At 38.5% G+C, this 25,999-nt stretch overlaps 1 protein-coding gene across 3 annotated transcripts in view; it reads right to left on the bottom strand.

Annotated features, from left to right (window-relative positions):
* The window catches only part of GRID1 (glutamate ionotropic receptor delta type subunit 1), a 596,456-nt gene that overhangs the window by 100,761 nt on the left and 469,696 nt on the right, over positions 1-25,999 (bottom strand). For all 3 annotated transcript variants that reach the window (XM_061449455.1, XM_061449436.1, XM_061449445.1), the window contains exons 6-8: positions 16,437-16,610; positions 4,146-4,307; positions 2,848-2,967 (exon numbers count right to left, since the gene is read on the bottom strand). In XM_061449455.1, coding sequence (XP_061305439.1) covers positions 2,848-2,967; positions 4,146-4,307; positions 16,437-16,610 — 456 coding nt within the window. The remainder of the gene's footprint in view (positions 1-2,847; positions 2,968-4,145; positions 4,308-16,436; positions 16,611-25,999) is intronic.

Below are 25,999 nucleotides of genomic sequence, written 5' to 3' on the forward strand. Positions count from 1 at the left end.
GGGGGAGGGGGGGGGGGGGGATCATAAAGAACTAATAAACAAGAATTTAAAATAAAAATAATAATTTTAAAAGCATACTGGTAACTCTAATTCAGAGGAAGACTGTTCAAAAATGAGTAACCCAGCAGTTAAGTCTGGTAGTGAATTTGACGTGTGCACCCTTAGCATGACAGGTGGACATAAGAGAGGAAATGAGAAGAAAGGGTTTTTTATCCACTACAAATGCAAATAAAAAAATCTCAAAGGGTTTTGAACATAATAGGTGATTAGTCTCACACCTTCTGCTCCATATGCTTCACCTGAAAACTTTATAACACCTTTGCTTTTTTTTTTCCCAAGTTCTACTTCCTCTGTGTTTCTTTCATTCTTTCTTTAAACATTAGTGTGGCATCAGCCACAATGGTTTGGGTTTTATATATGGGTTTTTACATACACACACGCACACACACAGAGATAGCCAGGCTGCTATTTTTAAAGGTGTTTACAGATATTAGGAACATAAATCATACTGAATATCATCATATAATAGGCACTTAAGCCTTTTCAGCTTCTCTGACAATCTTTTGTCAATTTTCAAACACCCTAAGTCACCAAACCGATCTCTCTTTTAATCATGAATACACCATGCTTTTTGAAACTCTACATGCACACGGTGAATAGAAGGCAATCATCTGAGCTTTTTGTAAAGCAAGGTAGTATATTTTAAGGGACATACCCTGTTCTTTTATGTTTAAACCAAAGAAATTAGAGCATTTTCTTAAGTTTTCCTTTCACTAGAGTACATCCAAACAAAGGAAGAAGAAAACATACACACAAAATACCGCCACTATCAGCCTCTACCACAAAAATATGTTGTTAGACTTGTGGAATAAAGGAGAAGGCACATTCAGCTAGTAAATACATATATTTACTTGAAGTCATAACTCAGTCACAGCTAGTGGAAACAGCAATTGTCTGCAGAAAGACCAGATCTCATGGTAGCTGTGAAAATCCAAGATGGGTTGCTATCTCAGACATTCTCCTAGGAGTCTTTCTGGTGAAATGATCCCTGAGAAAGTAATTTTACCTATTTCTTTGCTTTGTCATTCCTTTTCAGTGGTATTTTAGGCTGACTCTAGTTCACACATCTGGATTCTGTCTCATTTTGGTTAGTGTGCTCCACATACCAAACTAAGTGCTTCTGTATATATGCCACCATATTCAAAATATATATTAGAAGAAAAAGTAATGTGTACTCACACATCATAATTTCCCTTTAAGGCCTCAAATCTGCTCTGAGGGTAATCATGCCAATATTACTGAAAGGTATATTGAAGCATAACACGATTATGTGACTTACTTGAAGTTACTTGGGAATTCTGTAACAAAATGGAACCAAACTCAAACACCCCATGGCATCCATCTGCTAGGGATAACCCAGCACAGATAGGACACTCACGCTTTCCTGCAGTGGCAACTGGAAACAGAGTAGGACAGTCCACAGCACCTCGCAAAGCACCAGATATTTCTGTTTTGCATACTTGTGCACAAAGTGAGGTGGATACTTCTGCTCATGAAATATAATTGCTTCCTAGATCTTCTCAGGCAACACTATTTTATTAAGCAGGCAGCACTGTTTTTAAAATTAAGAGAATTTTTCATCATTCAGGTAGTGCTTTGAACTTAGAACTCGTCATTTGCAAAAGAAATCTAGAAATGAAAGTGCACTGAGAAATAGCCTTTTTTGGTCTTTACAATAAAGGAGGGTGCCTAGCCAACCTGATTTCTTCAGAGACACTTCTTTGGCAACACAAGTTTTTTCAGTTATATACCCTGAAGCTTTATGCATTTTAAAACTCCTTTTCTTTCTGTTGAATTTCTAATAGACATTAGAAGCTTTTGGCTCTATGTCCAGAATCCTCATACCAAATTAGACTCAGAAAGAATCTCAGGCTTAGCTGCTTAAGATGATAATGTAAACACAGGTTCTTTGCTTGTTTTTCCATTTAGACTCATGTAATTCAGGTGAATCAAAACAAAACTAAGAAAACAATGGTCAGATGAAAAGAAAAAGTAAAAAAATTTAATTCTTCATGGAATCTTCTTTGATCAGTTCTGCTGATCAAACATATAGGTTTGATCACCTATAGGTCCTATATCACATATAGGACCTATTGACTGTAACATCTGTATTTCAACCTGTTCTGAAGTTCAGGGGCATTTTGTAGTTTGGGTTCCAGATGGAATCTCACCATTCAATTGGGAGTTTCAGGTATTTTTGAAGCATCCCCTCTGCATGAACATGTTCAAGGTAGCCTTCTCAGCCCACGACAATTTATGTTAGTAATCCCATGGAATCACTTTAATTGGCTTCTAATCCCTACCATTGATAGGTCATCCTTTACACTACATAGCATTATCCATTTGGGAAATTATGTTCTCTAGATTTTTTCATATTTATTTATCTCAAATTCTTGCAGCAGCTATACTTGAAACATTTTTGTGTGTTTAAGTAATTTATATTCTCAGTTAGCTTCCTTACTAAGACAAGTGCCAGCTTTATCAACTATATCTTAATTAAAAATAAAATACATGAGCAGAATTGTGTAAACTTCACTATTAAATTCATGGTATTGTTATGGCACAGCATCAGTACTGCACATGTGGAAACAACTTGCAGGACTCCTGACTAGAAATATAAAATTAGCTTTCAAGATTTAAGTGTGTAAGATATTAGAAAATATTTCTCTTACAGTAAATTTATTCTGCAGTGTAGCACTAATTCATTCTTAAAGAATAACATTTTCTCCCGTGAAGTAGAATGTGTATTACTTAAGGAAAAGAGAGAAAGAAGCAGCATATCTTTACCCTCCGCACATCTTTGCCAAATGTTTCGCTGTAGCTAGTGCCCAGTATTTCAAATTGAACATAGGGGTTGGCGCCATCTTCTCTGAACTCCATAACACCAGTAAGCCCAGTTATATGGCCCTAGGGAAATAAGTTTCAGAAATTTTAGAATAGAACAGATTTGCTTTATAAACACTCCAGCGAACTCAAATGTGGCAATTAAATGTTCTTCAATAGCTCACACACAGCACTGGACACAAGAAATTTTTTTTAGAAAAATTTTTTAGAAAATTACTTTTGGAAGAAAGCCATCAGGTCTTCCATCATGCACAGAGACAGACCTCAAAAAAGAGAAGGACCTTGGTGGACCATAAGACAACAGCCCTTTGAGTGTAATTGAGGGCAGGAGCTTCAGTTACTGGACTGAATACGAAGGCATGAACTCCAAGTCCAAAACAGAGTATGCCTGCCTTGCTCCCAAGAAAGACACGAAGAAAATCTAAAATGTAAGTATTATTAAAACCTCTCTGTGAAAGTATCACAGAGTTTGATTTTGGGTTTGTAGCAAAGCAGCTTGAAATGACACAAAATTTTTAATTAATTTAGTAACAAAGGATGGTGTCACTAGGAATGGTCAGAGCATAACATAACACTTGACCAAACTGCATCATTTACTAGATGAAAACTATCTCATCGATATATATGGGGAAACAGGGGTTTTCTTCTGAATAATTGCTAAAGGTAGCATAGTAAAACTTTAGTATTTTTTCACTAGTATTTATGATCAAATAACATTCATACAGGAAGTTACCATGCATCTGCAAAGCCACAGTACTGTCCATATTTAAGTAATTCAACATGCTGCAAGAAAATGTAACTGTTAGTGACAACTTAGCTAAAACAGATTGCTTTTGCTCTGGGCCTAACTTATGAAGCTAGTTGAGCTGTAGTAAATGGAACATTAAGTCCCAAATGTTTCTGTTGGTGGGCCCCTCGAGCTCCTTAATTTCTCTTGGAGAAATTACTAAAATGCAAGTGTACATCAGTTTCTATGACTATTCCTAACCACACTATCTTCACAGAAGGCAGCTATGAGAACAAAAGTAGAGCATACACCATTGGAGCAACACTGCAGTGTTTCTAATTTATCGTAAATCATTCATTTAATAGTTGTGGATCATTCCTGGTACTTGTTAATTACTTGTAATAAATCAAATAAAATTTCAATAAGGCTTAAAAACTTCTTGAAAAGCTAATCTCAAGTAGGAATGTAGCAACTCTTTCAATTGCTCACACAACTATGGTTTGTCTGTTCTCACCTTCTTAATAGTCTCTAGCATGGATCGTCCTCCATTCCAAGGTTTGGTGGATTTCCTCATGCAGTTCAAACTTGCCATGCTGTGCCATTTCCTGTCCTCCAGTTTTCTGTGGAAAGCATTGGCCAGCATGAGCACACTGTCATACAGGTACAGGTTGGAAACCTGCAAACAATAATAAGAATGAGCCTCACTGTTCATTTAAGCATCCTTTTGAAGAAAATGTAAACAAATCTAAAAAAGATAGAAGTAAAAACTAAAAGCCGGATATGTTTGATATGTTCAACAGTCAAGGCAATTGAGACAAATACCAGAGCTCACTCCCACCTTCTTTCCTGCTTGGCACCTAGGTCCTTCTGGCCAAGGGACGCTAGCACACTTGCATTGCCTGTGCATTACCAGCAGCACTGCAATGCAATTTTATAAAGACATAAGAGATCACGCTTCAAATATAAACTCAAGCTATAGAAGGAGTACATCTATTTATCAATAAAAGACAAAGATTGCTACTTTGCCAGTCCTTTCAACAAGGAGAAGAAAGAATGGAATTAAGTTCTTATTCTTTCTGAGTAATTTCCTTGGTAATTTCTGGCACATCAAAATATAATGCTAATGCAACTGTTCAGAACAGAGGGAGATGAAATTACATTATTACTTTGGTCTTATCTCTGTCCACCAAATATACAGGACACTGGTTACTATTCTCTTTCTCTGGAGCTATTGATTTTAGCCTCCTTATTCTTCAATTTACATGTGAGATAAAGAGAACAATACATGATGAAAGGCTCTAGTAACAACACCACACTAGTAATGCTCAACAAAGTATTTAATTTTTCAAACCAAGGCACGCAATACAAGATCAGATCTTTGACATGCAGTGGTATCCACTGCAACTGGTAAAATTTTAGTAGCAAAAGTTGGCTGAGAGAAGCAAGTTAAAAAAAAATTAGGTAATGTCCACCTGTTTCTGGAGTTTACGAACACCCTTCTTCAAACCTATGCATAGACGCAGGGGTATTGATTTACTCTTTACCAGACTCAAACCTCAGTTAGAATCAGTTGCCAGATACAGCTTTTTTATTATTAAAAAGATATTCTAGCTGAAGGTTTTACTTACAGTGATCCATGGATTTACCATTTATCTTTTGGATTTCTCTAATTCAGCACAGAAAATGTTGCCTAGAGACCAGGAAGGGGCTACACTTGGAAGTTAATACAGCTGCATACTTCCTATAAAAATGTCATTCAGCTGTGAAACCTTAACCTATATTCCTATATTACTGTTGCATCACTGGCTCCAAGTAAATTTCTGCTATTTTGAGATCCTAATCTTCAGAAAAAAAATATTCCATGTTTCATAATCTGGAAAGCAATACAAATTGAGAAACTAGGCACTCTGAAATATCTTCTAGCAGAAGTAAATCAGAACAAAATATATAAAAACAGAAATGCATTTTGAAAGAATTAAAAATAGGAAGAAAATAAAAAAAAATAAAAAGAGGTTGAGGATACCCACTTGTTTAAGGGACTAAATATAAAAAGGGTTTGTAAAATGAAAGTAATGCAAAACCTATGAGAGAATATCACTGAGATATTCTCTCATCAGGCATTGCCATCTATTCTCCCTCCTTTTCTTTCCAGCCTTCCTGAACAAGTAGTCCATATTCAATATATTTGCTATTTAATCCAGTGAAACCTTTACCTTTTAAAGAGTTTCCAAATCAGCTACTTTCCAGATTTCCTCAGACAAGTAGTTAAAGAATTAATAGGAGTTCCAGAAACTAAGTCTCTTCTGCTCAGCTGCATTTGTCTCCCTACTCTGCAGATATTTTCCAAACAACTTCTAAATAAAGACACCAAGCAAATCCTTATTCAACAGGGCACTTTTCCTCTTCTGTGTTAAGCTACTCTTTGGGATGGGGGGAACCAAAACAAGAGTCCAACCCACAAAATAAGCCACCCCAAACCACATACCACAAGACCCACTTGCTTAGAAGTAGATTTATGTGCCTAAGGAAAAATGCCAATTCTTACGTGCCATCATGATCCTTTCTGCTCCCTGCTGAATATGATTTTATACCCTCACTTACTGACAACTCATTGTCTGCTGCCACCACAAATCAGAAATGCTTTTCATTTTCTTGGTTTGGCACTGCTCTTCAGTTCTGGAAAATTGCAGCTTCAGTTCCCCAAAACAGCTTGCCTGATTCGTTAGCAGAGCTCTAGGGCAAAATATAAGATGTACTTGGGTACACTGCTTTCCTTCTCTCTCTTTTTTTTTTTTTAATGCTTTTAGAGAAACAGCCACAGTTCCGCATGTATAATTGACTGAAAGCTTTTGAGAATCTACATGACCATGCATCCAAGTCAAATTACTTTATGCTGTAGAGCAAAACAAAACAATATTGTGCTTATCAATGTAATCCTCATAATTCAGTTAGACCTATAACAGATTTTGTATCACTATTGTTTCATGATTTTCTTTTGAAAGAATGATATAAACTGACAGCAAGAAAAGGTCTGCACAAGAGGAGTTTCCCACTATTTACGTCCTGCAATAAATCTGGAGATATGTACGAAGGCGGCAGAAAATGTTGCACAGAATGCAGCAAGTTAATTTTTGCCACAGAAAGAATATTTTGCAAGTCTGTTGTACACTTACCCATACAGTATTTTGCAAAATATAGTATTTTGCCACTCTAGTTCTGTTCTACTGAAAGCCTTGCTAAAAAAAAAGACTATATGGTACTTTTTAATCAGGAAAATTAATTTTTTCATATAATCATAGTCTATTTATTCCTGTAAAAATTACATGCATGCATTACAGAGTTGTGGAACCAGGTCTAATCTGATGCCTAAGTAGCGTTGTTTGAGTGTAGCTGAAGAGTTCATTCCTTCAATATTTACAGGAAGGTATATTATTAAATTACTGGGAAGTATATTTTTATCTTATTTTTTCCTAATTCCTTTCTGAGGTAGAAAAATGAGAACACTTAAATACCTCAGAGACACTTCTCTCCTCAAGACAGTATTAACTTTCTATCTAAATTCATTACTATGTATGTATTTCCTTGTAGAAAAAAGTTACTTATAACAAGCCACAGAAATTCTGGCCCAATCACACAGTAAATCCAGGGCTATAATAATTTCCTTTATTTTCTATTATATTCCTTTTAATACAGCAAAATGTCTGTATATGTACTACATTGTATTTCCAAGACGAGTTTGCTATAACCTCAAGAATATCGATACTGTGAAAAGAAAAAGAGTTCAGTGGACGAAGCCTGTATGCTCTTGTTACTGCAACTGCACACATATTTTAATTTTCAGCTATCAAACTCCTTCTGAATATAGACTTACCACTGAAAGGGAATTTGTGAGATACCCCAAGGAATCAGCTCTACTCTGATTCCACCATTGCAATCAGAGGCATGAGAATATAGTAAATATAAAAATCAGTCTTCAGGTAGCATTCAGAATTAGTAGCAAAGCAAGACAGAAATAAAAGCAAGGGAATGTATTTGGCTACTTTGGGTTTTCCAAGCTCTGAAGCAATTTTTATTTCCCCCATTTATATATTCACAGGTGGAACAGAGGATGCCTGCCATTTCATCAATATATTCAAGAGCATGCCCTGTACATGAGTAATTTTAAGCATGTTCTGGTATACCTTCTGCAAATTATTCCAAACTTTATGAACCTTTATTTTGCAATAAATTAAAAATCCACCATACACTATTAGACCAGAGCAGAAACTTTGAATGAGAGTGGAAATCTCACCCTATCACGTGATTAAATGTCATTTTGTACAAGTTTTTATGTTACATTCATGAGGTTTTCCAGAGTGATTTTACTTTTAAAGTTATATATAAAGATAGCTTTTAGCTCCTTCAGAGGCACTAATTATAGACAAGTACTCTTCTGGGAAGACCAGCAAGGCACAAAGACTGACCTCCAGTTGCTAGCAGAGCCAGAAGTCTAGCCAGATAGGACCACTGAAGAGACCAGCTGGGAAGACAAGCTGACACCCAGAGGCCACTGTTTCAAAAACTCATTCCCAAGCTGGGCATCTGTACCCTGCTGCTGCCAAAATCACCCTCTGAGAGGCCACAGCAGTCAGCTCCAAGGATGAAGCAGATGGAAGAGGAGCATAGACCAAGTGCAGCCTGCCAGCAGCAGAAACACTTGCTGCCTGGGGAGTGATATCATTGTGCTTGCATATGCATACACCATCATGCCCTGAAACCGTGTTTCAACTTTCAAAGTTCAAGTACTGCCAAACGCAGTTATGAGCTTGTGTCTCTAATGACAGAATGCATCTTACTAGAAGCAGTGAAAATTAATGGTTTACTTATGGTATGATGCTGTGCTTACAAGGATATTTTCAGAGTGCAGAGACTGAAAATTTGAGCTATTTAATTTTCTTAAATTAGTTTCATACAACCATAGAATGGTTTGGGTTGGAAAGGACCTTAATGATTCTCTAGTTCCAACCCCCAGTGCCATGGGCAGAGACAGCTTCCACTAGAGCAGGTTGCTCAAAGCCTCATCCAACCTGGCCTTGAACACTTCCAGGGATGGGACAGCCAGAGCTTCTCTGGGCAACCTGTGCCAATGTCTCACCACTCTTAGTAAAAAACTTCTTCCTTAGATCTAATCTAAGTCTACACTCCTCAAGTTTAAAACAATTCCCCCTTGTCCTATCATTTCATGTGATAGGACACATCCTAGCCTATATTTACCCCCTTGTAAAAATTCCCTCTCCAGCTTTCCTGTAGGCCCCCTTTAGGTACTGGAAGCTGCTTCTAAGATCTCCTGGAGCCTTCTCTTCTCCAGGCTGAACAAGACCAACTCTCTCAGCCTGTCTCAATAGAAGAAGTGCTTGAGCCTTCTGATCATCTTCCTGGCCCTCCTCTGGACTCGCTCAAACACGTCCATGTCCTTCTTGTGTTGGGGGCCCCAGAGCTGAATGCAGTACTCCACGAGGAGTCTCACAAGAGCAGACTAGAAGAGAATCAGCTTCCTTAGACACTCACAAACCTGACCTTCTCCTACAGCAGATGGTTCTTCATTCTCCCAGTCCCTGCATTTGTCTTCTGCGACTTGGGAGTTGTGGATGGAGCGCTTAATGGTGAAGACCAAGGCAAAAAAGTTGCTGAGTACCTCAGCCTTCCCCATGTTCTGGGTAACTAGGTCTCCTGTTTCCTTCCCCAGAGGGACCACATTTTCCCAAGGCTTCCTTTTACCAACAATGTACCTACAGAAGCTTTTCTTGTTACCCTTGACATCACTGGCCAGATTTAATTCCATCAAGGCTTTAGCTTTCCTAACTGAACCTTGGCTGCTTGAACAATTTCTCTATTCCTCCCAGGCTAGTCATCCTTGCTTCCACCCTCTGCAGGCTTCCTTCTTGTGTTGGAGCTCTTCCAGGAGTTCCTTGTTCATCTACAGAGGCCTTCTGGCATTCTTGCCTGACTTCCTCTTTGTTGGGATGCATCACTCCTGAGCTTGGAGGAGGCGATCCTTGAATATTAACTTGATTTTTTGGGCCCATCTTCCCTCCAGGGCTCTATGCCATGGTACTCTACTCAGCAGATCCCTGAAGAGGCCAAAGTCTGCTCTCCTGAAGTCCAGGGTAGCAAGCTTGGTGTTCTCACTGCTCTAAGAATCTTGGCAAGCCTATGATTGAAGATGCTCTTCCTCTTCTCTGACAGATGGGCCCATCAGCTCCCAGCAGACCAGTTTTCTCAAAGTGAGTCCCATGGCCTAAGTAGCCAAACCGCCGGCTATGGCACCAGTCCCTTAACCACCTGTTGATTCACCAGATTTGACTGAACCCTTCAAACCCCCTTCCCTTTGAGCAGAAGGACTGATGAAGGAACTTCCTGCGCTCCAGAGTCCCTTACTGCTGCTCCCAGGGCTCTGTTATCCTTTTTGATACTCGTCAGGCTGCTCCTGGCTGTACCACTGGTGCCCACATGAAACAAAAGCCGCAGATATAGTAATCGGTGGACTGTAGGAGGCTTGGTAGTCTCTCAGTGACATCCCTGATACAAACCCTTGGGGAGCAGAACACCTCTCTAGAGAGTGCATCAAGTCAGCAAATGGGTGCCTAGCTACCTCTCAGAAGAGAGTCACCTACTACCATCACCCTTTGCCTTTTCTTAGTGGCACTGGTTGTTATACAGGGTCACAGGATCAGCTGCCTTACTCAGCTCCAGCTTCTCTCCTGATGTGATGGGTCTTTCTTCTCTAGTCTGCAGAGCAGTGAAGCAGTTCTGGAAGGACATCTCAGGCTTCAGGTGAAGTCTCTTCCTCCTGTGGGTCCTTGCTGTTGCAATATTCAACTCTTCTGCATTACTGACCCTCCTCCCTTATGTGTGTGCCAGTGGGGGAGGTTTTGGCTGCTTGGCTGTGGATCCACTGCATACTGCGCTTGGAATCAGCTATCTAACTCCCTGTCAGCCTCCCTGATGTTACCTAGCCTCCTTACCGCCTCCCGCAGCTCAGCCACCTGCTGCAGGAGGTCCTCCACCTGGGCACACCTTCTGCAGAGGCAGGTCTGCTGCCTGTCCTTGCTCCAGGAGAAAGGTCTGGGAAATTCCTGCAGTCTGAAGTTTGCACTACAGCCTCTCCCTGCACCCAGGGCAATTGGCGCTGAGCCTCCAGCTGGAGCTGCAGCTTTTGCTCTCAGAGAAGCTCCTGCCATTCTGTCTTGAGGGTCAGGTAGGACGGGTGCCCCTGGTCTGTGTAGATGGTTACAGAATGGTTACTGGGTTGTGTGTACTTCAGGTCTCTCCACTTGGCCAGTGGAATGGCCCTCTCCTGTACAAACCACTGACTGGTTGCTGCACGCCACCCTGTTTGCCTGCTGTGCTCACAGCGCTCCCCAGGGCTGCCCTCTGTGGGAGTGGGGGGTGGTACCCACAACTCCTGTCCTGGCCCCCGCTTAATCAGCCTGTCTCATTTGCAGAGCCCCTTGTGAGACTTTGTGTGAATGCCCTTAAATGCATGCTTTGCTACTCACGGAGAACAAAATCACAGCCAGCAGTCTGGCATTCATGCGAAAACCAGAGTCAAAAAACAAACATTCATTGAAAACTCAAATGTCAGCTTCAAACTTCCAAAGGGCTATTTATTAACACTGAGGTAAATGAAAGCCTGAATAAAATTTTCCAAAAAGCTCAGAAAAACAGTCCTCAATTGTATATTCGTTCAAGCCTTCTGACAGTAAGGAATCTAACTAGTGTATTATTTAGTGCTTTGCCCATTCTAGTTTTAAGTACTTCAAACAATGAGGCCTCTAAAGATTTCTTTGGAAGACTGCACTCTCAGAATCTGAGGTTTTAAATGATCAACAGCTTTTTTTTCCTTTTTTTTTTTCCTATTTTTACTGAGTTACACGTCACACCACTTTTCCCTACCCTCGGTTTTTATTCTCTGAATTTTTACTGTCCTTCAGCTATTTCAGTATCATAAATGTTTCCTTATTCAGTATGTTTTATAACGTGCTAACATTAATACTGTTATATGTATTAATATACATAATATTAATAATCACAGGCCTTGATTGCCCAAGCTTGTTAGTTGCAGGTGTTAGCTTTTCTTACTAAACATCTCAGAATTTGGCACAGCTAACACTAACTGTCCAGAGAAAGTCTAGCAGAAGACATTTGATAAGGAAAACTGAACACAACCAAGACTCAGTCAGGAGCACAAGAGGTAGTATTGGAATTGCAAAGCAGAGTATAAGATTATAACTTTACCCTACCTCATTTACAAAGAAATATGTTTGCAAATTAGGTTTCAGAGGCAGTAAAAAAATGAAAAACAGAGACACTGACCCTTTTTTCTAGCCACCGCTGCCCAATCCCTGATAAAGCACTGAACAAAAATTAGGTGAAATAATTATGCAAATAGAGAACTCCAGCAGTTAAAAAAGGTAGTTTGAACAGAGAGGAAAATCCTGCTCCAGAGAGTATATGTGGTTCTAGCCTCCACAGTGCTCACAAAATCCCATGTGGCCAGAAGGTACCCATGATTGCTTGGTGTTTTAACCAATTATGCTAATGCAGCTTGTATAGAACACTTGCCATTGGGCTTCAGGGAGAGAATACCATGCAATGTGCAGTAAAGGATGTTTTTCATTCATCTGGTACTCAAACAGTCTCACTGCACCTGAATATTGAGCCAAAAGTTCAAATTAAACTTTGCTAAAGAGACATGGAATTATAGGTTTGTAGTGAAAGGAAAATTAAAATGAGTCTCTCCAATCCTTTACTGGAGAAAGGAAATGTTTTAATAGGGCTTAATCAATATTTTCTGCCCCCAGTAACACTTAACAGCTATGTAAACAGGTCAAATGAGAGTAAAGCTATTTAATCTGATAAAACTACAGGATCAGGCCCTGAAGTTTAGGCAGCCAAACAGGTCTCTAAAAAATAACTCCACTTACAGTAGTTAAATTGCAGTCATTCCTGAAGACAGTTCATGAATAAAAACACAGCTCTGTAGGAGCAACTGCTAAGAGATGCCTACAAAGATATCTGATGGTCAAGTCTTTGAAGAGTGAAATTTTTACACAGAGAAAGAATAGCTGTTTCCATGAATACCCTCCCACAGTTCTCAACATCTTCTCTTCAAATATGGCAAAGCAATGCCTAGAATAAGTTCTTCAGTAGAGAGGCTAGACTCTAAATCCTGTGAGGAATAACGTCATTAATTTTGTGACATAGTTTGCTAGGGTATTCTCTGTTCCTTTTTAATCTTATATATTTTGGACCATGTTAAATTATTTCAGATATGCTGTGCCTGTGTAATATGTTTTAAACTGAATAGAAGCTCACATAGATTGAGCTTATTAACTGTATAAATGGTAAATATGGGAAGAAACAAACTAATGGGAATTACATTTCAAAAGAGAACTTTCTTCAAAAAAATGTAACAGATTGATTTTGAGTTTATGAACACATCATGAATAACCTGATGAAAGAACGAAAATAGGGTTTGTAGACAGAAAATAACAAAGCAGAAGATTTTGGAAAAAAAGCGGGTTATGCATTGAAATTTCTTCAAATTGACTCTGTAAGACTATGTCTGAAATAATCTAAACAGTTTAATAGCAATAATCCTATTAAACACAATTCAACATGCAGGGATACATACAAGCTCTAACCAGGACTCCCTCTCCACATGAGGCAATACTGACAGTGCTGATGGCCCAAGCCACAGGGTAATCACAGCCAATGGAAGACAGCAAGTTCTAAACTGTCTCTTTTCCACTTACAAGAGTAAGAGAGATGGATGCAGAAAATCATATAGGAAGAATAAGAAAGAGAAAAATGTAGTCCTGTGTACTCAAATAAAATGACCAAGACAGGAAACCTTATAAAGCTTTTTCTCCAGTTGAATGAGAAACCCAGCTGGGTATATTATACGTACAAGAAATAAGGGTATGAGCAAAATGTTGACAAGTGGGTTGATGGAATAAGATTGGATTTCCACAAAGCACTCAGAACAGATGAGTTTTTGGATGAGCTTGCAGAACAGCCTGATCTTTAAAAGCCTTGTCAGAATGCCAAACTGGGATGATCACCCACTGAAAAACAACTTTGCAGGATATGGTACTAAAGACACTGAGAGTAAGATCGTTCCAAAAAAAAAAATAATTCATTAATTTAGCCAGAATAAAGTTAATAATCCATGATGTAAATGTTTCTTTCTTTTGCTAGCTTGACAAAAATTCTAAATTCTCCCCTGTAAAAACCTTACAGTTAGAGGCTGACAGAGATTAGCTTATTTTTCTTCAAAGTCATTAAATAAATAATTAACCAACAATGGCTGGTAAGTTACCTTGACAACAAAGAATTATTAATATGAGGTTGCCCAAAGGAGAATGAGCCAGGGATTTCCAAACTGTGGTGTTAATCAAACTACTTCAAAGCAATGCAGAGACTTGGTGCTTGCAGGCGGTCACTGCCTCTGGTGGATTCATGCAGCCTGACATGGAACTGGGAGCTACTGCAGCCTCTGGCAATAAGGGTAATTTAGTGATGTGCTTCTGTACAGCAAAAGGTCAAAACTATTTTTTAAGCAATAAAAAGGAAACAGAATATTGGAAGTACCTGAATTGCAGGACCATTAATAACATGCCAATCATGAATGGAAATTAATATGAGCTTGTATGCACAAAGGGTGTTTTGGCAAAGCCTATGAAAAAGATGCAGCTACAGAATGCTTCGCATATATCTGCACATGCTAAGAGCATCATATGTTCAATCTGTATAAACTTAAAGATAACACAAGATGTACTGGGGGCAGCTAATTTGAGGGATCTCACATGTGCCCTTCACCCTTCATAATATTTCATTCCAGTATGGCTGAACATGACAGTCATGGTATCAACTTCCAAAAGGTAAACTTTATACCTTCCACACTTCTTTATATCTCTCTCATTTTTAAGTTCATAGAGAAGTAACTAAAGGGCAAAGCATAACATTACTGTTCCATTCTCTTAAAGACAGTTTCTAAGCTAGTATATTATTTCTGGAAGGTAAGAACTGAGAAAGTTTTGCTTCTCCAAACCCATATTTGGGAATCGGCAGGAAAAGGGTCCTTCCCAAAGGGCCCTTGTCAGTGAAATTTAGTAATAGGGCCCAAGGCTGTTCACGCTAGAAAAACAGTTACTGTTTTAGCAAATAAGAGCTTGCTGAGAGGGCAAGGGATCTCAGAGCCCTTCAGAAGAGACTCTGAATTAGATTATGCATAAACCAGCATAGACAACAAAACGCAAAATCCTGCTGCTCCCCAATGAGTGATTTGTTGGTGCAGGACAGTGTGCAGGATAGTTAATTTTTTTATCATACTGGAAATTGTCTTAATCGTCCAAAATTGCCCTGTTCTCATTACAGCATACCACAGACAAAGATCAAAAGTGTCTTTTCTTCCTTAGCCAAAACAAGGCATAGACTTTCCCCTGTGCAGAAAAATAGACCAGTACTCAGAACTACAGTGCATACAACTGGAATTTCCCAAACTTTGCCATAGCTATGACAGAATCTGTGTTGCAAGAGGTTGTCTTCAAGAAGGAAACATCCCTATCCATCTCTTAGAGGATTTCAATCAGTAGTTACAACATTTTAATACAGCATAAATAAGTAAAACAAAGATCCCCATCCATGTTCCTTGGGGATTCCTGACCTACCCACTTTTCCTGAGAATCTCCCTACTTTTTGTTTTCCGTAAGCCTCACACCTTGCTCTTCAGAAACTCTTCCAAGCCTGCATGAGTTCCCTCTGTAAGGACCTCTCACTCCACACTGCCTTCCTGACCAAGCTGCAGCAGTCCAGACTGCCAACAAGCTAAACAAGCCCATTCCAGTCTTACAATACCCACTCTTGCCAGCTCGGAGCTTCAGCCACTTGTATCCTCAGTCTATCTCAGGTTAAGACTAAATCTGCAATAAAAGGGTTATAATGAAGATTATATTTTGAGTCTCTCTAAAGTTTTCAGTTTTAGCTAACAGCTTCAACAGTGATACAAATGAGATTCTTAACTGTGTCTAAAGTAAATCAGAAACACGTGGAGAGCCATCATAAGCCCAAAACCTATGGTTCTAAATTATTGAACTATCTTTGGAAATAGAACCTAAAATTACATTTAAATTACTGCAGAAAAATTCTGATATCTGTGATAATATGCCAAGAAATTTTGAGATGTTGCTTATACCAGAGTCAAATCTGTTAGCAAAATCTGGAACTTGATCTAGTAGTGCATATTTTACACGCTCTAACAATTATCAGCTGCTTGAGATTTCTGAGACTATTGAAATGGGACAGATTGAATACATCAGCTGGATTCAGTCCATTTAACCAAGTATGAAATGCTGCACAGCCCAATACCTATCAGAGTTCTGTCATCCTCCCAGATGAACTTTTTCACAACAGATGTCTAATAGGCATAAATATAACAAGCATGCAGTAACTCCACAAGCCTATGATAGCACAAGCTTTTATTTTTTTCACACAAAAGATTCTTAAGGGAATGAAATACACAATATCAGCTCTGAATCAGCACAACCACTTGCTAGCACTTCCTGGACATAACATCACATCTAAAGCACTCAATCTTGGGAAATAAAAAAAAAATAATTAAGTCAGGAAAAGTTGACCAAAGATCACATGCTCAGATTTATCTGTAATCATTTTATTCTTCCTCTGATGTAATATAGTCACAGAAAAACTCTCTCATGTTGAATTCCTAAGATGGACTTTTTTGCTGGGCACAGATACTGACCTGCAGCATTTGAAGATAGCCTTCTTGTGGGTCACACAGCAGCGATGATATTCGGTGATTGTTCCTCATGCATCTCTGATTGTTGTCCCTTGAGAGAGGGAAAATTTGCCGGATAACTGTCATCCTCCCCAGAGCACTATGCACCAACTCTAATATTTCATTATCAGTGATTTCCTGTGAAGGGAGACAAAGTTTTTTTTTTTAAAATCATGTATTTGTCCAGACATTTTATATATTCTTTTCGTTATTGGATATTTTTAAAAAGACAATAGAAGAAAAAAGTTACAGATGCACATGCTTTGTCTATGCCAAATGTCCTTATGGTATCATTTTATACATCATCTGAAACAAAAGAAAACAGCTTAACACAGTACCATCTATCTTGGCAATAATAACACACTGCATACCTAGTTCCTCATTTAAAAAAAGGTTGTCCCAATAGGCTTCCAAGTTAAAAACAGCCTTGAAAATAAGTTTATATAGAAAAGTTTTGGTTTAACAGAACAGAACCTCACTACATGCTCAGAACAAAATGACAAATGGAAAACGTAACTACCTTTAGGAAATACATCCCCTACACCTGAGAACAATATTACAAGCAAGTACTTTTCCCATAAGGAAAGTAGATAATTTCTACAGACTAATCCTGATAATGACTCAAGGAAGTCTTTTGAGGTTATCTGTATTAGGAAATGAAAAAAAGGAGAAACTTCATGGAAGGGATTAGCACATTTAGAAATGCAAGTTTCTGCACCAAGAATAATTTTGGATAAGATATAAGGAGATCTCAAGGACAGGCTGCTTTTCTTTCCAGTCTCTGCACTGTCTAAAGCTTCTTTGCAGACCTTTCCATATCCCAGACTCCTAATCTATCTAGGGAGACAGCCTGCATCTACTGCCCTTACATTGCAACCGAAATCAAGTCAACTATGTGCTCTATATATCTTGAAAAGGCCACAAAACCAGAACCTCTTGTTTCACACCACAGTAAATAATTTGAAAATCATGGGCTTAGCTGATCCTGAAATCGTAACAGTGGTAGAGCTTATGATGGTTATTTCCTGCCAAGAGTTCACTGTGGAGAAGGACAGGCAGTGGCACCACTGACTGTATTTGTTCCCACAGGTGCCTCCTCCACAGAGAGCATCTTTACATCCCAGCTCCTTACCACTGCCACCAGCAGCATCTACAAGTCACATCAGCACATCTCCAGTGTACGTTGGCTGCACTGGCTGCACAGCTGGGCCAATTCATTCTCCAGCCTGCACAGGACTGCTCTCAGTCCGTTGCAGGGTAGAGGGGGCTACAAATAATGAATGTGGCTGTACTTGGTCAACAGGGCTCACACCTTCCAATGTGTCAACCACAGAAGTGACCCTGGCCCTACACTTTAAACATTCAAGAAAAAACAATAAATGTTTTCTTGCCATTTTCTCTGTCAAGCTGTGAGTGAAATGACCACGGAGTTATTATAATTGTTACAGTTGACTAGTACTGTAGCTTTGGCTCACTTTAGTTCTTTGCCGATTTCCCATCAATTTTAGGAACATGAATTTTTAACTTTGCAGAAGGTGAAATTCATTGCATTAACAACAGACCAACTGGTGTGGCATGAAAACAGAAAATAAATATATCCTTATAGAAGCCAAAGATTTTGAGGCTTAATAGAAAATGCTGGGAGGCATCTGTAGCCTTGCGAGAAGTCACCGAAGCAGACCCACAGACCCTCTAGACTGTTGCCTTGGATTTCTTTCTGAGGGACTGAAGGGTATTAAAGCCACCCAGTGTGTCTAAGCTGCAGTCTGAAGGAAAAACAATTTTATGGGATAGCTTTAAGTCATAACCTCTTAGGCTGCATCCCTTGGCAGGCAAATTCAGACTGAGTGGTTTCAAACAGAAAAAAGAAAAGATCACGAATCATCCAAACCTTCAGCTCACCTCACACCACACATTTTGTGTCCTCCACAAGTGGTGCGCAGCCTTTCAAAGACATATCATAACCTGTGTGAAAAGGCTTGACCTGAAACTTGTAAGCCTATATGTGCTTCTTCCTTGAAGTAAGGTAGTGGAGGAGGACAGCTGTGTTAGACACATTAACCCTGGCTCTTCCCACTTAGCTACAGGCACCAAGTGAGTCCTGAGTGTCAAACCCTAGTTACTATACAGCCGGAGAAGAAAAATGGGAGCCTCTAGAAGGAAATTCAGAACCTAAATTGGGCTAAATCTAACTCTGAAAGTGACACCTTTTTCCGTGTAGACAGCTTACAGTAGTTAAATCTTTCAACACCCCAATTCAGTATATAATGCCAAAGGCAGCAAAGCTCCTGTTTTTTTCCAGCTGATGGACATTCATACCAACAAATTATCCATTCCTTTTAGAAATTAGATTCCTTTTTACAAATGTAAAAGCATAGGAAAAAAAAAAGTTCTTCGAAGAGATAAGATCAAAAGGTCATTTTTTAAACTGGTGCTCTAAAACCCTAAGCTAACTACAGGCCTTTCCATGCCAGTTCACGAGGTGGTACAGCCACAGGCAGCATCACAGGGCACCTGTGGAAGGTCCAGGAGCAGAAAAGCATGGCTGAGTGTCTGAAATGCAGGTCACCACCATCCCGCACAAGAGCAGCCCAGCTACAGCTTCCCTGGCCTGGGGAGTGCACCCCTTTCTCTTGCCTGGCACTGTCAGTCCCTGCAGACTTGCTTCCAGAAAGCTCACAGTCATAGAATCAGAATAGTTAGGGTTGGAAAGGACCTTAACATCATTTAGTTCCAACCCCCCTGCCATGGGCAGGGACACCACACTAAACCATGTCACCCAAGGCTTTGTCCAACATTGCCTTGAGCACTGCCAAACACAGTCCTGGCTTAGCAGCACATGAAACCTTAAATGGCACACAGAGAAATGTCACCTGCATTCTGACTGTGATAAATATGGGGGGAGGGGGGGTTGGGGAGAGCAGGAAACCAAAACACTAACCCACAAAAACCAAACAAGGCTATGTGAAGCTGGCTCTTACTTTTACACCCCTCAGAATAACAGCATATATCCAAAAAACAGTTCTTGGAGCCACAAGGGAAAAAACATTTCACACTGATCTTACAATTAAAGTCTATTCATCTAGTTATATTTTTTAAAGTAAAGCATTTTCATTCCTACACATTATATAAAAACATTCTTTACACTGTGAAACTGACAACTAAGTAAATAATTTAATTTTGTCCAAGAGGGTTTTGGTTTGGGGTTTTTTTTTCCAAACAAACATACCCCAAATTTCCAATCCTGTCCTTGGATCATTACACAGCACAAGACTGCACACAGTAATTGCCATTGACACCATGTGTGAATGCTGTATTCTAAGCAGAGCTTATCAGCTGGTATGGCCAGGCTAGCACTTCTTTCAAAATTCCCTATCACATGCCCTCCTTTTGGCTTTCAGGATCACATGATGTTGCTACTGCAATGTAGGGTAAATTTTGACTTAATATAGATAGTGGCTTCTGCTTATTTCAGCAACATGCTTTAAGGAAGGCTAAAGAGCCTAACTCTATTGCTTTGCACCTTTAATAGCAGTTCGCACTCAGATCTGTAAGTATTGAATTTCTTGAAAGAGGTTGGAGGAAGAGAACTTTACCCAGGAATGAAAGAGGTTTTCTTACTTAAGTTCTGTTAGTCTGGATTTTTCCTTTACTAAGGGAAAGAATTTAGCTATTCCCAATGTTTTAGGGAGCGCTTAAATATTTTGGTAGGTAGACATAAGTGCAAGACTGACTACTATTCACTCAGGCTAATAGTAGTTCTCACTACTTGATTCAACACTGAAGGGGTATTCCTTTAAACACTATTTTTTGTTCATGTGGCTTACTAAGGGCAAAGATTACTCTTCAAGAAGTTGTGGTATTCATTTATCTATTTAAGTGCACACAGATATTGGTCATTTGGGGAATTCATTTATCTATTTATTTATCTGTACACAAAGAACTTCAGTTAGCTTGCAATATCTAGCCATATTGATCAGGGGAATATTTAAATCTGCTCTAGTTGTGCTCAACCATCATAACACAAATTGCAAAATGAGGCAATTATGTTTCACAATACAATCTCTATGTTTCTAGAGGTAATGACAGAAAATTATAAGTTTTACTGGCATTAATCATTTAAAGAACCAAAACAGATTTCGAGAAAGTATATCCATGAGAAAACTGGAAGATTAAACTGAATGGAAATGAAGACAAGGATGCTCACGGAGACAAGCTACAAATTTATGTGGAATTTTTGCATTAGGATCAATAGTGTTTGTTGGGTTATTCTAGTTCCCCTCAATGCACTATGTACATCTATTAAGGGGAAGTTGTTAATTTCCTGAAAATCCAGAAAACATCCTTCAATTAGTTGTTTTTTTTTTTTTAAATATTAGTGACAGCTTACCATGGATAAATGTATTCAACTTTAACATTACGCCGGCTTTACAGATGCGCCCCCCCCCCCCCCTCCCCCATATGTATAAAGGTTAATCCTTTAAGGCAAGAGTACAATCCATTTTTCATAGCACAGAAAAAATTCTAATAAAAGTCTGCATGACCACCTGTCCAACTCCCATCCTCATCTTCCTCCCACACGTCCAACACTACCTCACTTCTCTTCCTTTTACCTGATATTCCTAAAAATCTCTACAGGGATGTATTTATAATTTAATTGAATTAGCTCTGTTTCTAGATATAAGGACTCTGTACTGGGTCTCCAAAAGTCTTTCTCAGATAGTAGTGACTGCCTATACAGTAAAAGATCCTCTGATTTATCAAAATATTATTCCATACTAAAAGTAACTATCACACAAATAAAATTAAAAAAAAAAGAAGAAAAGCACATGAAATGATAGTTATGAAAAGCTGCACAAAACAAACAAAAAAGCCCAACAAAACACCAGTAACTTTAATGTGGATTTCACTGATAAAACATATCATCAAAGCTTAATTAACCTTGCTCCTGGCTGACTGACACTGTTTCTGTGTAATTCATTTAGACAGTAAGGAACTAATGTAATGAAATTTTCACTAGTTCACTACTCCCATGGCTCCAGTTTGAGAATTGAAAGTTAATATTCCTTAAATTTCATATTTGTTATTTCATATGGTACAGAATGTTGTTAAAAAAAACAAACAGGGTAATAAATAATTTTATGGCAATAACAAATACCCCTTTGTATATCATTTGATGAGAGTTAATCTGAATCAATGAGAATCAGTTCAATGGAAAAGCAATAAATGAAAAGCTGTAGGAAGTAGAAGCTCTAAACTTCAGTTTTCAGACTTTCTTTTTTTTTACACCTTATAAGTAAATCTATATTTATAGCACTGAAAGTGACAGTAATTCATCATTAGGCGTCTTTCTATCAAGACTACATACAATTACAATATACTCCTCCATTTCAAATGACTGATATCAAGAAACATGATGCTTGGTTCATTCCTGGCTAAGTCAAAATGCTGGGGCTACCCCAAGACTGGATTTGGCTAACAGAATCTAATCAAATGCAGTAACTCCAGCCTGCTCACTAGTAGAAGTAGAAGGATGGAGCTCCACACTGATTGGAAATCAGCTGAGTCACAGTTCCCATAAATTTCATGTTTGTCAGCAAAAGTACTGAAGAAATGATTCAATCAGAAGTATATTCAGTGACTTTGTATAAACTATCACTGCTACACCTATATTGAAAAAAGATATGTCGAAAGACCTGCAGATCAGAAAATACTCAGTGGAGCTTATAAAACAGCTGTGGTTGTCTTCCCAAACTGAGACCTAAAAATATTTAGCAGACTTACATAATGTAAGATAGTGAAAAACAAAGAATAAAAAACAGTGGCAGAACCAGGTGTGAAGTCAGAGAGATGATGAGATGGAGGAAAGTAACCAAGGAAGTTGTTCCTATTCATTATCAAATTTAGATCATAAACCCTTTCCCATTACTGAAGCTATTTTTTACTGCAGACGATTAAATTGCATTTCCTTTATCTTTCCAGAGTGAACATGGGATCATATTCTTCTTTTAATTATACCTGCTTTAATACTATACCCTTTCTTCATCTTCTGAGTTTTATAGGAAGCAAACCTAATTTTTTCAACCTTTCCTCATGGATTGTATTTTACTGAGCATCCATCATAGTAAGTATTCTCCTCTGGATTTTCAAAACTGTTCTGCATTCTCTTAAGTCTTGCCTCAAAACTGCAATACTGTTCCAACAAGGCCAAGTTGATGTCAAGCAGAGCAAAATAATTGCCTAACTCATCTTACAAAGGATGTTTATAGCAATGTATGTTTTGCAGGGCCACAACAATATTGACTGATACTGTTTGTTATCCACAAGGATTCTAAGTTGCTCCTGCAGAGGCTTACCAGCTACACCTCATTTTGTAGCCATACCTGAGTACTCCATACTTCTCTATATTGATTCCAATCTGGTAGAGTGCCTCAAATTTACCTAAATAAATCAGAACTACTACAGCATGTTTTAACAGTCTGGTTGCGATTAATAGTTTCTACAAAGCCAGCATCAAGTAGTCAGAAAAAACATTAAAACCTCATTTTAACTTTAAGTAATCTTACACTTTCTGTTATCTTCTGCTATATCTAAACTTTTCTTGTTACTTTTTGTTACCCCTGGTATGAGTAATTTTGCACCTCAGCCTCATTTTATAATAATTTACTTCATTGAACTTTTGGACTTCTCCTTAGCCTTTTTTTTTACATCACTTTTTCTTTAGAATTCCTCTCTGATTTCAAGATCTGAAAAGATAACCAATTGGAACCTTAATGATACCTTATTATGCCTTCATCTTCACAGAACTTCACAAGATTTTTCTTTGCGATCCTTTACTCATCCTATTACCTTTCCAAAAGCACTACTAGTTCTCTAAACTTGTGAAGTTGGACAATCTTTTTATTGATGCCCATTATCCCTATTTTCCTTTTCTCACTCCTTCCTCTTCTTCAAACAGTGCATGCTACCATCTCTCAACCACATTCACACCAATTATTTCCTGACTTCCTCAGCCCCATTCTTCCTTAGACATAATGAAATCTGAACTGCCTTAACTTTTTAAGCATGTAGGAATAACACTGTCAATCACAGGAAATTTTGAAGGCTTGTCTGTGTCCTAACATTACTTTTTCAACTGCCAGGGAAATTAAAATCCTCCATTACTCCATCTTCTTGTCTTTGGGGTGTTTCTGTCAAAAGCGCACTTTTTAAAAAAGTCTTCCTCAGAGCATGTCTTTTGTGTATTTCCACATTGGCTATTCAATAAATTTGACCCTCACCTCTCCTTAGCTTCAGAGAAAGTATGTACAGGTTGGATGTGCAATGCTACATTGTACTCTCTTCATCCCTACCTGTCCTTCATGAAAAATTATCTCCTACCTCAACCAGCAGCCTCATGCTTTATCTTGCCATGTCTTACAACTTTCAGTTAAACTTCGGAATAGCAATGAAGGTTTTTTTTGAAAAACAAATTAAAGGATGCATGCAATAATGGTGAAATAACTCATTTGAGTTATCAGTCGAATTCAGTACCCATTCCACTTCCATGAAGAGTAGTTGATTGGTTTTGTGTACTTTACTGATTTACATGTAAAAATAATGAATGTTTAGAAACTCAGAATTATAATTAAATATCTTGATATGAGGGAATAAAATATTACTTTGAATATTTCTTTCTGGTCTGAATTCTGGTTTTATAGAACAATTAATTTCTTTTATATTTTGCCTCCCTTTGCAATGGATGCAATTTTAAACCCCTGAAGTGTCCAACAAAAAAGGAAACATGGTTTATAGTACTATTTATACCCTCAGTCTTACTGCTGCTGCTAATAAAAAAAGCAGACATGCAAAGCAGAAAAGCAACGCTCCTAGTACAATCGCATACAAATTCAGTTTCAAGTATTGCTCTTGTGCCTCTCCCATAGACATATGCCATGGGCAATGCACAGCATTTTGTCTGAACAGGAAGAAAAAGAGAAAAGGAGAATGAAAACTGTCAGGAAGAACAGGCAGAGATGCTTGATGTCAGTTACCAAAACCAAAGAAATGTAAGAGAAGAACAAAAGTCACAGAATCAGGTAGGTTGGAAAAGAACTTTAAGATCATCAAGTAGAGCTATTATCCTAAGATTGCCAAAATCACCACTAAACCATATCACTGAGGGCCTCATCTACACAGTTTTGCACACTTCAGGGATGGTGATTCCACGGCTTCCCTGGGCAGCCTGTTCCAATACCTGATCACCCTCTCTGCAAAGATTTTCCTAATATCCAGACTAAGCCTCACCTGGTGCAGCTTGAGGCCATTTCCTCTTGTCCTATCACTGGTTACTTGTGAGATGAGACCAACCCCCACCTCACTACAACCTCCTTTCAGGTAGTTGTGGAGAGCAATAAGGTCTCCCTGAGCCTTCTCTTCTCCAGAATAAACAACCCCAGCTCCCTCAGCTGCATATTGTAAGACTTACTCTCCAGATCCATCACAAGCTTTTTTGCCCTTTTTCTGGACCTGCTTTACACCTGAATTCAGAAATAAGCCAGAATTCAGGTAGAATTACTACCTAAAACAAATGCTAGGAATGTTTCAGTATTTCTAGATGAATAAAAATGAAGATGATAAATATAAATCTAAACGGGGGAGGGTGATTAGAAATACATCCCTTTTTTTCTTCCCCCTCAAATCTCCACAACTTTTGACAGCTCTGCAAGTTTAAAACATAAAATGTCTGAAATAAGAAAAGTAGGTACTTATAAATCCATACTTTTAAAACAGTAAGGTTTTTATGAATTTGGCTTCAAAGAGGACATATAAGGGCATAATACTGCCTGCAAAGACCCATGTTATCCTAAAAGACTTGCCATGTAATGCCATGTAATATTTCAACCTTCCAGTGCCATACAATGAATCCAACTCCCAAGTCACTACTTTTTTTTCTAAAGATGACTCAGTCTTTTTGTACCTCTAATGGTATCCAAACTGAATAGATAGCACAGAGACTTGGTTTACTGGAGACTAGCAAATACAGAATCTTGAGAGTACAGCTGTAGTAAGCTCATTTGCTGTAATAAGCTTACCAGCCATACAGTTTTAAGTTTGCTCATCACAAGCTTGGTGGTGTTGCTTACCTAATAACATTAAAATGATAAAATATTTTTGAACTCTAAAACTTAACTCCTATCCTGCCCTATGGGAAAGAAACATAAAGGGAAAAAAAAAACAAAAGAAAACAACAAAAACCTAACCCAAATATTTATTGGATTGTCAACACAGAGACAGTAAAGGAGAGTAAAGTGGATTTAATTCAAGTAAGACAATAATATAATCTCCTATTGAAATAATACCATGCTATATAGTCATTCTTATTGTAGCATGGTAGGTCCAAGGCTCAAATTCCCATTGGTTTGACAAGAGGTGGGAGACAGAACAGACTGAGAGAAGGTGCTCAAGATCAACAGACCTCAGCAGTCAAACCTGTACCAGGCCCTTAAATGGTTCCCTGAAGTGAGAAAGGCCTAAAGAACCTGCTT

This window comes from Pezoporus flaviventris, unplaced genomic scaffold (assembly GCF_033815535.1).
Source record: "Pezoporus flaviventris isolate CSIRO_AGI_PZ_B2104156 unplaced genomic scaffold, CSIRO_AGI_Pfla_v1 ptg000001l, whole genome shotgun sequence".
Lineage (NCBI taxonomy): Eukaryota > Metazoa > Chordata > Aves > Psittaciformes > Psittacidae > Pezoporus > Pezoporus flaviventris.